The sequence below is a fragment of the Castor canadensis genome, chromosome 12 (assembly GCF_047511655.1).
Source record: "Castor canadensis chromosome 12, mCasCan1.hap1v2, whole genome shotgun sequence".
NCBI lineage: Eukaryota > Metazoa > Chordata > Mammalia > Rodentia > Castoridae > Castor > Castor canadensis.
In genome coordinates, this window is record NC_133397.1 from 23,255,772 (window position 1) to 23,266,580 (window position 10,809).

At 46.7% G+C, this 10,809-nt stretch overlaps 2 protein-coding genes across 7 annotated transcripts in view; both read right to left on the reverse strand.

Moving 5' to 3' along the window:
- Nucleotides 1-5,883, reverse strand: part of Ift172 (intraflagellar transport 172) — a 35,140-nt gene extending 29,257 nt beyond the window's left edge. For all 3 annotated transcript variants that reach the window (XR_012439636.1, XM_074049386.1, XM_020154691.2), the window contains exons 1-7: nucleotides 5,707-5,883; nucleotides 2,841-2,984; nucleotides 2,533-2,645; nucleotides 1,985-2,024; nucleotides 1,467-1,532; nucleotides 1,038-1,117; nucleotides 737-824 (exon numbers count right to left, since the gene is read on the reverse strand). Coding sequence is in view for 2 of the 3 variants with exons in the window: in XM_074049386.1 (XP_073905487.1) it covers nucleotides 737-824; nucleotides 1,038-1,117; nucleotides 1,467-1,532; nucleotides 1,985-2,024; nucleotides 2,533-2,645; nucleotides 2,841-2,984; nucleotides 5,707-5,745 (570 nt within the window). In the remaining variant the exon portion in view is untranslated. The remainder of the gene's footprint in view (nucleotides 1-736; nucleotides 825-1,037; nucleotides 1,118-1,466; nucleotides 1,533-1,984; nucleotides 2,025-2,532; nucleotides 2,646-2,840; nucleotides 2,985-5,706) is intronic.
- A 1,789-nt stretch (nucleotides 5,884-7,672) lies between these two features.
- On the reverse strand, nucleotides 7,673-10,795 carry Fndc4 (fibronectin type III domain containing 4). 4 transcript variants are annotated; one of them, XM_074049395.1, is made up of 8 exons: nucleotides 10,392-10,792; nucleotides 10,089-10,233; nucleotides 9,879-9,994; nucleotides 9,452-9,656; nucleotides 9,072-9,224; nucleotides 8,887-8,976; nucleotides 8,473-8,597; nucleotides 7,673-8,285 (listed from the first exon to the last, which is right to left on the reverse strand). In XM_074049395.1, exons 2-8 carry the CDS (start codon nucleotides 10,207-10,209, stop codon nucleotides 8,250-8,252), a joined length of 846 nt encoding a protein of 281 aa, XP_073905496.1. In that variant the 5' UTR covers nucleotides 10,210-10,233; nucleotides 10,392-10,792; the 3' UTR covers nucleotides 7,673-8,249. The 4 variants fall into 4 exon arrangements, with proteins under 4 accessions (XP_073905496.1, XP_073905497.1, XP_020010076.1 ...); XM_074049396.1 differs by lacking the exon at nucleotides 8,473-8,597 and having other exon boundaries at nucleotides 10,392-10,795; XM_020154487.2 differs by lacking the exon at nucleotides 9,072-9,224 and having other exon boundaries at nucleotides 10,392-10,788.
- Nucleotides 10,796-10,809: the final 14 nt, after the last annotated feature.

A 10,809-nucleotide genomic window follows, 5' to 3' on the forward strand; every position in this document is an offset into this window, starting at 1 on the left:
ATATCCTAATCCCAAAGACTTCATGAATTATCTTTCTGTCTCATGAACACATACACACACACACATCTGCACACTTGTTGACCTTATACTCAAGGGAAATCTCAAAATAGTGTGTTGGAGATTTTTAATATGCACCTAGTAAAGCCACCCAAAGGGAGGTGTCCTACATTAACCAACACTGTTTAGGGCCACAAAGAAGATATGGTTTCTTCTTTTTTTTTTAAGGAGGGCTAATAATTATTATATCAGTAATTTGTAATTATAATTATTATATCAGTAATTTGTAATGTAAATGACTGAAACAATACCAAATTATACAGAGTAAAGCATCAACATTCCTTTTGTTATGTTTTTCCTTTTTCCTTTCCAGAGTAAACAGTTAACTCTTTTCTATGAATTTGCATGTGTGTGTGTGTGTGTGTGTGTGTGTGTGTGTCTGTGCATAACTTGCTTACATAAATGGGGCTAATTTTCATTTAAGATTCCTCTCAGAGTCTTTATTTCCCTATTTTAAAGTCCCTTCTACCTGAGTCATGCCTTCTTATAAATAGTAAGTTTTGGCTTCCTAAACACAAATCCTCTTTGTGGGGGCATCCAACTATCTCTCTCCCTGAGATCTCATGCCTCCAGCCTTCTCCCTTATTTCCTCAATTGTAGGGCCTTAAATGTTTAACCTCCTTTCAGGAGGCTCTTAGAATTCCCTTCACCTCTCTCCCAAAGCATCCTTTATTCATACCTGTGACTCTCCAGAGCCTTCATCATCAAAGAAATACCTAACAATGGTACCATCTGCATGACCAGAGAGAATCCCTTTACCAGAGCAACTAAAAATGGGGAAAAGGAGGAAAGGAGAAAAATAGAGAAAGAGATTATTCCATCTGTGTAAGAAAGTCTCTTTTCTCTGTCAATCACTACCCCACCTGTAGTTCCTGCTACCAGACCTTCCCATCTTTTACACTATGGTCTCCCAGTCAAGACTTCCCCATAGCTTTTCCCCAACATTTCTAAGCTCTTGTGATATACTCTTTCTTACTTACTTGGTTGTCAGCGCCACCACGTAAGAATCTGTCCCATAGATGGTAGATGATTTATTAGTTTTAGTGTTTGCTAAACGAACCTGAAAATGGGAGAATAGATATAAGTCTAGTTAGGCTTTTTCTTCTTCTTCTTCTTTTTTTTTTTTTTTTTGAGTCAACGTCTTTCTATGTAACCCAGGTTGGCCTTGAAATCAAGATCTTCCTGATCTCTGCCTCCTGAGTAGCCAGGATTATAGGCAGAGTCACTGGTGCCTAGCAGTGCCTAGACCCTAAGAAAAAAAGGAAAAATACCAAACACACAAAACTGGTCACTATGCAGTCTCCTCTAGTACAAAATTTGGTCCTAAGGGAGAAAACAAACCACCTTCCTCTTTCCTGACCCATTATCCCCACCTACCACTGCTCCTGTGTCTCCCTTCCCTCCTTTACCTTGCCTTCAGCCAGTCCAAAGACAATGATGTACTCTGCAGGCCACTGCAGACAAGTAACAGCACTCTGTCCAAAAGAAATGGTGAAAAGAAGGGGCTGGGGTATGGCTCAAGTGGTAGAGCACTTGCCTAGCAAGCTCAAGCCCCTGAGTTCAAATCCCAATACTGAAGAAAGAAAGGAAAGAAGGAGGGGAGGTAGGTAGGCAGCTAGAAAGGGAGGGAGGGAGGGAAGGGTATAAAAATAATCCTGTCTGTGTGGGTTAGCACATTTATAACAACCTGGATACCAGGCCACATACTACCATCCTAGTCTTCTACAGGGAGGGAATGAGTAAGAGGGGTATAACTAGACTCTTAGGAGGAAAGGAGATGACCATGAGCAGCCAGGCAACAACATCCTTGCAGTAGGACAAGTCAGGTCCAGATATTAGAAAATACAACTCCTGGTTACATTTACAAGCAGAGACATTGATACATGTTTGCTCATCTTAAGCTCCCAGGGACTGGTCTGAACTTTACCGTCTGGATGAACTTGTTGCAGATGACTTTCTTGTCACCCCTGCCAAAGGAAAGGAGGGAAAACATATTAAAAACCACTTCCATAAAATAAATTACTAAAAATGATGCTTATGACAGGGAAGAAAGACCAGATACATTTCTTGACTCAGTAGCATTTCCTCTGTAGGAACCATGAAAAGAGGCAAGAGAGGGAGTTTAAGAAGCTCTAGAACGATAGCAATGATACAGTATCACACTGGATCTCAGGATCTTGAGGGGCCTTCTGTTTGTTTCTTTTGTTTTATTTACAGTACTAGGAGTTGGTCATAGGTATGTGTCTGGCTCTCAGAGCCTTCTGCTTATCTTAGGCTGATTCTTCCAGGGATGGGATTCCAGAATATGTGAGACAGGCAAAGGCATGAAAGCAATGAAAACAGATTCCAGAAAGTCTCTACCTTTTATGCTTTAGCCTGCCTTCTCATCCTCCCTATTCCTTCGCCAGTGTGGGATTTTTCATGCCTGCCTCTTGTTTTTTTGGGCCATTCCCCACCCCCAGTCTCTATCCTCACCAATCTTCTCCAATCTTGTAGACATAGATGATGTTGTCAGTCTGTCCTATGGCAATTTTAGTGGAATCAGGAGAAAATGCCATGCCCTTTACCATATAGCTCTTTCTGCCATACTAGGAGTAAAAACAAAAAGAAGAAATGATGAGTATATATGAAAGAGAAAAGAATGAAAGACACATGCTCTAACAAGACCAAGGGATTTATACTGAAAGAAAGAGGGGTAAGCCATGGCTAGGAGGTGGGTTAAGAAGTTTTCCAGGTTTGTAAGGACCCATCAACAGGTTAAGGCACACACAAGTACTCTTCACCTTCATGTCAGCTGGTTTGGTAGAGAATTTATCTCTCCGCTCCCCATGCTCATCATACAGCAACACCACTCGGTCTACTGTGCAGACAGCAAATTTGGCATTGTTCTGTGACCAGGCCATGCAGGTCACTTTTGCGGCTCCATCCTGCAGAGGAAAAGAAGTAAAATAAATGCAGGTGCTGGTCAAAAATGTCAAAAGCATTTCCAGTTCCATTACATCTAGTGTGACTTTGGTTCACTTTTTTTTCCTATTACAGTTCTTTCCTTAAAACAAAAAGATAGCTCTGATCCTTCCTGGTCTTCAAGGCCATCAGCTCCTGTACTGTGAGAGAAATGTGCTTTTAAAGACTCATGATGCAAATACACTACACTGACTGTACCAATGTATGCCTGTAATGGCCTCCTTGTTCCCTCATATCCCAGGTCTGCTACTAAAATAAATTCAATGGCCTGATAAGTTTTAGTCTTTAGCCATTCATAAATACTTTTGAGTAATTAATGTGTTACTGGAAAATGCATTTGGCCAGGGCTGAAAGAGAATTAAAGAGCAAAACATAAATCCTGCCTCGATATCTCATAAGATGGTGCAAAATAGGAAATTTTTCCTACAAGTACATACAAAGTGCTATAATGATTTGGAGAAGTCTGAGATAATTTTATGCTTAAATAATCAAAATTAAGCATTAAAGAATGGATGCAACTGAGTGGGAAATTACTTGAGATGCAATGAGCATGAACAAAGGCAAGTTCTAGTTAAGAAAAAGTAACTGAAAATACCTTGCAAATAGAACAGAGAAGTAGGCAGGAAAATTTGAATGAAATTAGCTCATGAAGGGTCTTTCCAGCCAGGCAAAGGAATGTGGGCTTATTTGGCAGGAAAGGAAGAGATAGTGAAAGTCTTGTGATAGTGAATAAAATAATTAGTTTAGACTTAGGATGGACAATGTCACTTTTTCCCCTCTTAAGTACCTACTTCACAGGAGCCCAAGTTAGAAGTGGTCATCTTCCAGTGAATTTTTTTTGGTGGTACTGGGATTTGAACTCAGGACCTCACACTTGCTAAGCAGGTGTTCTACCACTTGAGCCACTCTGCCAGCCCTTTCTTGTGTTGGGAACTGTATGCCTGGGCTGGCTCAGAACCACAATTCTCCTAATCTCTGTCCCTGAGTAGCTAGGATTACAGGTTTGAACTAACAGCAACTGGCACAGGGAATTATTCTTACGGTATAACTGTCCCTCTGACTACCAGCTCTAGCCCTTTATGATTCTGACATTGAATCAAGGGTCTGGCACCTGCTATAGGCAAGTGCTCTACCACTTCATAAGGTTCCCTTCATGAAATTAAAAAGAATAGCGACTGCTCCAATTGTTTGATTAATTACCAGGGCACTACTGCTCTTGCTTAAATTATTGTCACTTTTAATTCCTAACCCACTTAACTCCAAAATTGGAAGTAAAAAGGCTCTTTTCACTCAAATCCTCAAACCAGAACCAGAAAATAGTCACACCACCACTGTCATCTTCCAATTCTTCATTACATTAGAAGGGTTGAGAGCTCCTCATGAGCCTTGGCTGATTATCCTCTTTTATGGCTGTGCCCAACCCTGTGCATCTGGCCCTACCTGCATCATGACATCATCTTATTTTAAGGGACTGAAGGATTCTATTTCCAATTTTTCCATTAAGGCAAAGGAATTTTCAAATTTCACGTTTCAGGGGCAGCATTCTGAGCAAGGAGCACAACCCTCTTTTGTCCTAATTTCTTCTGTTCTCCCAATGCCACATTCTCTGTGAAGCATTCCTGAGTCCCATAATCAATTAATTCTTCTTTCTGTACAACATGCAAGTACATTGTATTGGATTTTCATGAGGATTAAATGGTGTAGGGACTAGAGTAATAGAAGCTAACCTTTAACAAACACCATAGAGTAGGGATTTTTGATAGGCATCATCTCATTTCACTTCATAATTTTGAGGTAGATGCTATTATTATGCCCTTTTTACAGATGGGAAAATGAGGCACCAAAAGGTTAAGTAATTTGCTCGAGTTTACACACACGGTTTGTAGGTGGTGGAATCAATATTTAAATTCAGGTATGCCTGACTCCGTAAGTCACAACCTAACGTCATTAATTATGTTTCCCTGGCATACATTAAACAATCTTATTAGCTTTGGCTAGTCTCTTTTTAACTTTGAATCGCCTTCTCTTTTTTCTATTAATTTTCACAGTGCTTTTCAGTTTACGGTGCTCTTTTGTGTACATTACTTTAACTCTCTCTCCCAAGTCTCCTACAGCTGCTATTGTTATTGCTGTCATTTTCCAAATGAGGATGTTGGTGGCGTGCTCAGAGAGGCTGTGTGGTAAGGAAAGCCAGAGACATCAGGTCATTTGGTCAATCTAGTGGTGATGCCAGAACCTGAATTCTGCTCTCATTCCAGAGCCCGTAATGTTTCTTCATCAGCATGAAGATTCAGTCTTCCACCCTCCCCTTTTTAGGGTTTGCACCTAAGGTGCTTATTTCACTCAGTGTAGATTTATGTTCGTTGTCTGCACGTGCGCTCTCTCTCTAGGATGCGCCTCTTGAAGGCAGAGCAGTCACGCGGGTGGATCTGGATCCCTTAGATCCAAATCTAGAGCCCCAGCTCGGGGCCCGGTGCACAACTGATGCATGAAATGCAATGAAAGCTGCGGGCGTTAGAGGTCCATCTCGCCTACTGAAAGCTGTATCGACCGAGCAGAGTCTGGATCACAACTATCTGACAATTTTCTGCACATAGTAGGCGCTCAACATTGTAAACTTCGGTTCCCCCACTTTTCTAGGAACGTACAGTGGCCAGGGGAGGGAAGAGGCACGTAACTCCTCACCTGAGGGCTCAGCAGGGTCCTCAGGTGCTTCAACTGCATGACGCACACCTGTCTCTCAGATGCTACCAGACAGCGACAACTCCCGCGGTTACCTGGACAACCCGCCAAGCAGCCGCGGCGCCAGCCATTGACGCAAATGCGACGGGAACGCAAAAGACGTCACAAGGTCACGTCGTGGGTTCACCGCGAAGCAAATAGGACGCGCGCAAGCGCAATGAGATCTAGGGCGGGACCACGAGATGGTTTGATAGATCCTGCCCTTGACCAATCCCGTGGCTATATGCAAACCCAAGATCAAGCCCCGCCCACAAGCCTCAGGCGCATTCGAGGTCCTACGTAATCGTAATCGCAATCCTTGTCTTTCTTGCTCCTTGATCTACGACAACGTAGTCACATGCGCACTGTTTTAGTCATCACACTGTAAGGGAAAGCAAGGCAGTTCCTACGACAGGCAAAGGCAGTTAACAGAATTGAACCCAAAGAAATTATGTGACTTGCTCAGGATCACAGGCCAATACTGATAGTTAACAGTGAATACTTAGTATGCCTGGTACTGTGCAAAATGTTGTGCATGCATTGTATTGTTTAATCTCAAAAACACCTTTTGAAAGGATTAGCATTATTACTAGTCCAATTTTATGTAACAGGAGATCTACAATTAAAGGGGTCACTTGTGAAGTTAACACAGCCTGGAAAGTGTGGAATTGGGATTCAACCTAGAGCTGGTAGATTTGAATCCCCTTTATAGTCCTTCTCAAGTCTTAGCTCACTGTCTTCATGCCGAGCTACTATAGTCTGTAACACTCCTGTCCCAAGAAATGATTTCCAGACTCTGAGGGGTGTTTTGGAATCCTATTTGGCCATTGGGTAATGATGAGTTCAAGACTCCTTGAGTAGACTGGATGCTTTTATGGGTCAGGGTAGAGGACAGACCAGAGCATGGCTCACCTGATAGGTTAAAGTTAAGTCTTGTGATACCTGGGGTTGGAGCTTGGTTAAGTAGAAAAGATAGTCTTCCTGATCTTTCTTTGGACTGGGGTCCCTTTCAGAATTTTTGGTCTAATTTCTTGTAACATACCAGGGAGACTGAAATGCAGAAAAAGAGCCATTCATAAGCCTCCTCTAGAGTGATCTAAGGTTAGGAAGACCAATAACCCTCCCAGAAGTGTATCACATGCTCTCCAGACAGTTTCTGAGTCCTGAAGCTTCTCTCGGACAGTGGTTGCCAATGTCAACAAGTATTTCTCTCACTGCCACCAATTCCCTATTGGAAATTAGGAAAGAGTGGAGGAAAGCCCCTATTTTCACAGGAAACAGATAGGTCCTAGGGCCCAAATTATTCTTTTGGCAGGGGAGTCCTGGCCCCTAGGTTTTATTTCCAGACTCTTCCTCTGGACATGGTGACAGATGTGATATAATCTCATTTGTGCATTACAGTTATTATTGACTTTGAATGAGCAGAGACAGAGAGAGATGAAAGGGAAAACAAAGGCAGGAAGGGCACATGGCACCAAGGGATTCATTAGTGTAGCTTCTCTTTCCTTAGTTCCCAGGACTCTGCTCAGTCCTTGTCTGACTATTTGCCAAGGTGTGATGGAGATGTCAGAATGAACGGCGAGGAGCTGGGCCAGTGATGCAAGCAGTGAAAAAAAAAAAAAGCTACTGGTCCTCTTAGGTGATGTAATGTAGTTTCCACTGGCACAGGAAGTACTTAACATCTTTTTCTTCTCCTTTTCCCCCTACTCACCCAACAAAGTAAAAGAAATGAGGGCTCTAGTTTCCTATACTCCTTCTCCCTGGACCTTCTTTACCCATTTTAAGCTGAAGCATTGACATCGACATAAACACTCTACCATAAACCTGCTTCTGTAAGTTGGTAGTGGTGTTAAGGGCCCTTGGAGAGTCAGGAGAGAGACAAGGTGGGGAGATATCTTCAGCATACTATAGAGTATACCATACAGTCAGCTCCAGTTTGTCCAAGAACCTTTATTGGAAAAATGTCCCAGGGGTGAGACCACCAGCCAGCTGGAGGGGCTGCCAGGTGAGGGGGGAGCACCAGAGGCTCCGTGGAAGACATTGGAGTAGTGCAGTGCAGCATCTGTCTCTAGGCCCAGACAATTCCTCTTATTCGCTGGAGGAGGGTGAGTAGCCACAGAAACACCCCTCTCTGAGGATCACAAGCAAGATGTGGGGGCAGCTGGGGATGCCAAGAGTCCTGATGTAAGTGACATGGGGCCCCTATTTGGGACCTAATGGGACAGGGTTGAACAAGTTACTCTCCCTGGACCTGGGTGATGGGAGGAGATGTCCCATCTGATATCCACTCCTAGGTCCAGGGGTCCAGACTCTAACAGACCTACCTTCTGGCCCTGCTCACAATGGAAAGAGGACGGGCACCAGCCTGAGATTGTAGGAGTGCATTACTCTCTGGGAGTCTCGAGAAGCTCACTATCAGGCTCTCCCTGACCCCATCCCCATCCCCATCCCCAAGTTGTTAGCGAATTTCTCTTCTGGTTCTCTTTCTTCCCTCAAACGCTCTTCATTCAAACGTCGATGGTGTTGATGGATGGTGACTTTTTCTGTGGAAGAAAATGACCTGGTTTCTAATTTCAAGAAAGTAATAGGTACCACCCTTACTCTCTAGCCTCTTCCATCCTAGACCTTCCCTTCTCCCCCCTTTTCTGGCCCTCTTTTGCCTTTTCCCTTTCCCTGGATGCTCCTCTGCACCCAAGTCACCCTTCCCACCCTCACTGGTCCTCACATCACCTGTCTTGTCCCCACTGGCCTTCCCTGAGGACTCTGTTCCGGTCCCTTCCCCTTCTCCTTGGGGTTGTTGTTGGAGTCATTGTCCTTGATGATGTCATACTGGCGGCAGAATAGCCCAATTACGGCTGAAAGACAACAATACCATCTGAGCCTTGACCTTGACCTCTCCACTCACAGATCTGTGATACCTGCACAACTTCTAGAAAATCCAAGAAGAAAATCCTTCAACTCCAGTCTTCATCTATGGCCTTTCAACAGCTTCCACTCATTCTCCTCAAACTTGTCCTGATTAACCATTTTCCCCACTCAATTTCTGTCACTCTCTTTTCTCCCGACAGAAAGCCTTCACCACCTCCTACCTTCACCAAGTCTCACTCTCTAAGACCCAGGTTGCCTATCCAGTTTCTTACTCACCAGCCCACATGAGCAACACCACCACAATGATGACCACTTCTCCTGTCTGCAGTGGTCGCTCTCCATCCAGACCCTCCACTGTGATGTCACCTAAGGAGAGAGGAGACAGACTCCTATTATAGATGACCTGCTAGAAAGCTATGTCACATACAGAATGGAGATACCAGGGATTAGTCAGGCTGGACCTTGTGTAGTGCTGCCCCTAGAGTTGTAGGGGCTCTTCTCTGGGAGGAAGGCTTTGGTGGACAGATGGTTAGACACCAAGAGGCAGGTCAAGGTGCAGAATTCACTCATGCAGGCTGCAGCTGAGGTGCAGAATTCACTCATGCAGGCTGCAGCTGATGTGATGTGACACTGGGTGAAAGGAAGCTTAAAAGCCCTTCCCCCAAAAGATTCATTAGCAGCTTGTCTATAGCTGGTCCCTGCCCACCTGTTTTTCCTTCCTTTCCTGGCAGTACAATGAATTAAATCATCCTTCTATTCATCTAAACTAGACTGTTACTTGCCTTGGGGAAGTAAAGAAAAGGTTAAAAAAAAAAGAGACTCCTCTAGCAGAGACCCTCACCTGGGTTGGAGCTGTTGGAGGGCAGCCGATCAGAGCCCTTGAGAGTTCTGAAGTGCACCCGGGGCCCTGGGGGGCTCTCTCCCCGAAGGCCAATGCTCCTGACCTGAACTGTGTAGTCGCTGTCTTCAGCCAGGCCCCAGAGGGCACAGGCTCGAGTGGTAGTATTCACCTCCCGGATCACACGCTGCCCAGGGCCATTCTGCCGCTGCAGGTAGAAGATGGGAGAGGAGGGCAGCAGTCACCCCAGTCCCTAGTCACAAGACTCAACTGGGGAGTCTGGAACATCCAAGCACTCCAAGGGAGTGGGGGGAAACACCAGCTCCCAGACTCCTCAACCTCTGGGAAGGAGTTTAGAGGGTGAAGGTAACCCAAGGAATGTTCAAAGATCCAAGGACACAGGTTGGGGAAGCAGAAAGGTGATTCATACTTGCTGGGAAATGGAGTAACCAATGACGATGTTGCCTTCTGGGACGTCCCAGGACACAGTGGCCGAGTTGGCTCTGAGGTGAGTGACCGTCACATTCACAGGAGAGGGAGGTCGGTCTGTGGGTGTCAGGGTGTTAGTTAACAGGGTAACAGGTTTTACCCCCACACTAGCTCTGGCTGACTCCCCCGCCCCCCCTTCCTCTCTACTCACCTGCTCGCACAAAGCCCAGGTCACAGCTGACCAGCAGGAGGACCGTTGGGCTTAGATAAGGGGAGAGGGGCATCAGCGAAGCCATGGTCCCCACCGAGTCGGCTGCGGGGCACTGGGGCATTCGCTTGACATCCAGGCGGGGCTCCTGGAGGAGGCAGGAGTTGTGGAGGTCAAGCAGTGCCCAGACGCACGGTTCCCCGGGGCTCTCCATGGCCCACAGCAGCCCATTTTCTTTCCCACGCCTTCCCTGCCCCCGCATAACCCTGGCGCCCCGGGCGCTCTGTCCGCCCTGCCCACACCCACCTCCCCCGGTCCTCGCGGTCCGTCAGGCCTCGGGGGGCTGTTCGATGCCCAGAGGGCGGCCCATCGCCCGACTGTGGCGCTGCCCCTACCCCATCCCGGCGCGGGCCCGGCGAGGCGGGCAGCGCGGGCCGAGCTGCGGGCAGAGCGCAGAGGCGGAGTGGGCGCGGGTCTGCGGCGCCCCCAGAGCTCGCCCGGGCCGCGCGGTCTGCCCCGGAGCAGGGGGCGTTGCCCGCGCGATCTGCCCGCTGGCCTGGGTCCCCGGTGTGGGAGGGCAGTGCGGCTGTGAAGCCGGCTCCTGCAGCGGAATGTGACCGTCCCGGCCAGCCAGCCGCCGCCTTCTGCAGAGCTGGCCCCGCGCGCTCCGCCGCAACCGGGCCGGGACGCGCGGGCCCGCCCCGCCCCGCCGGGGTTCTCGTCG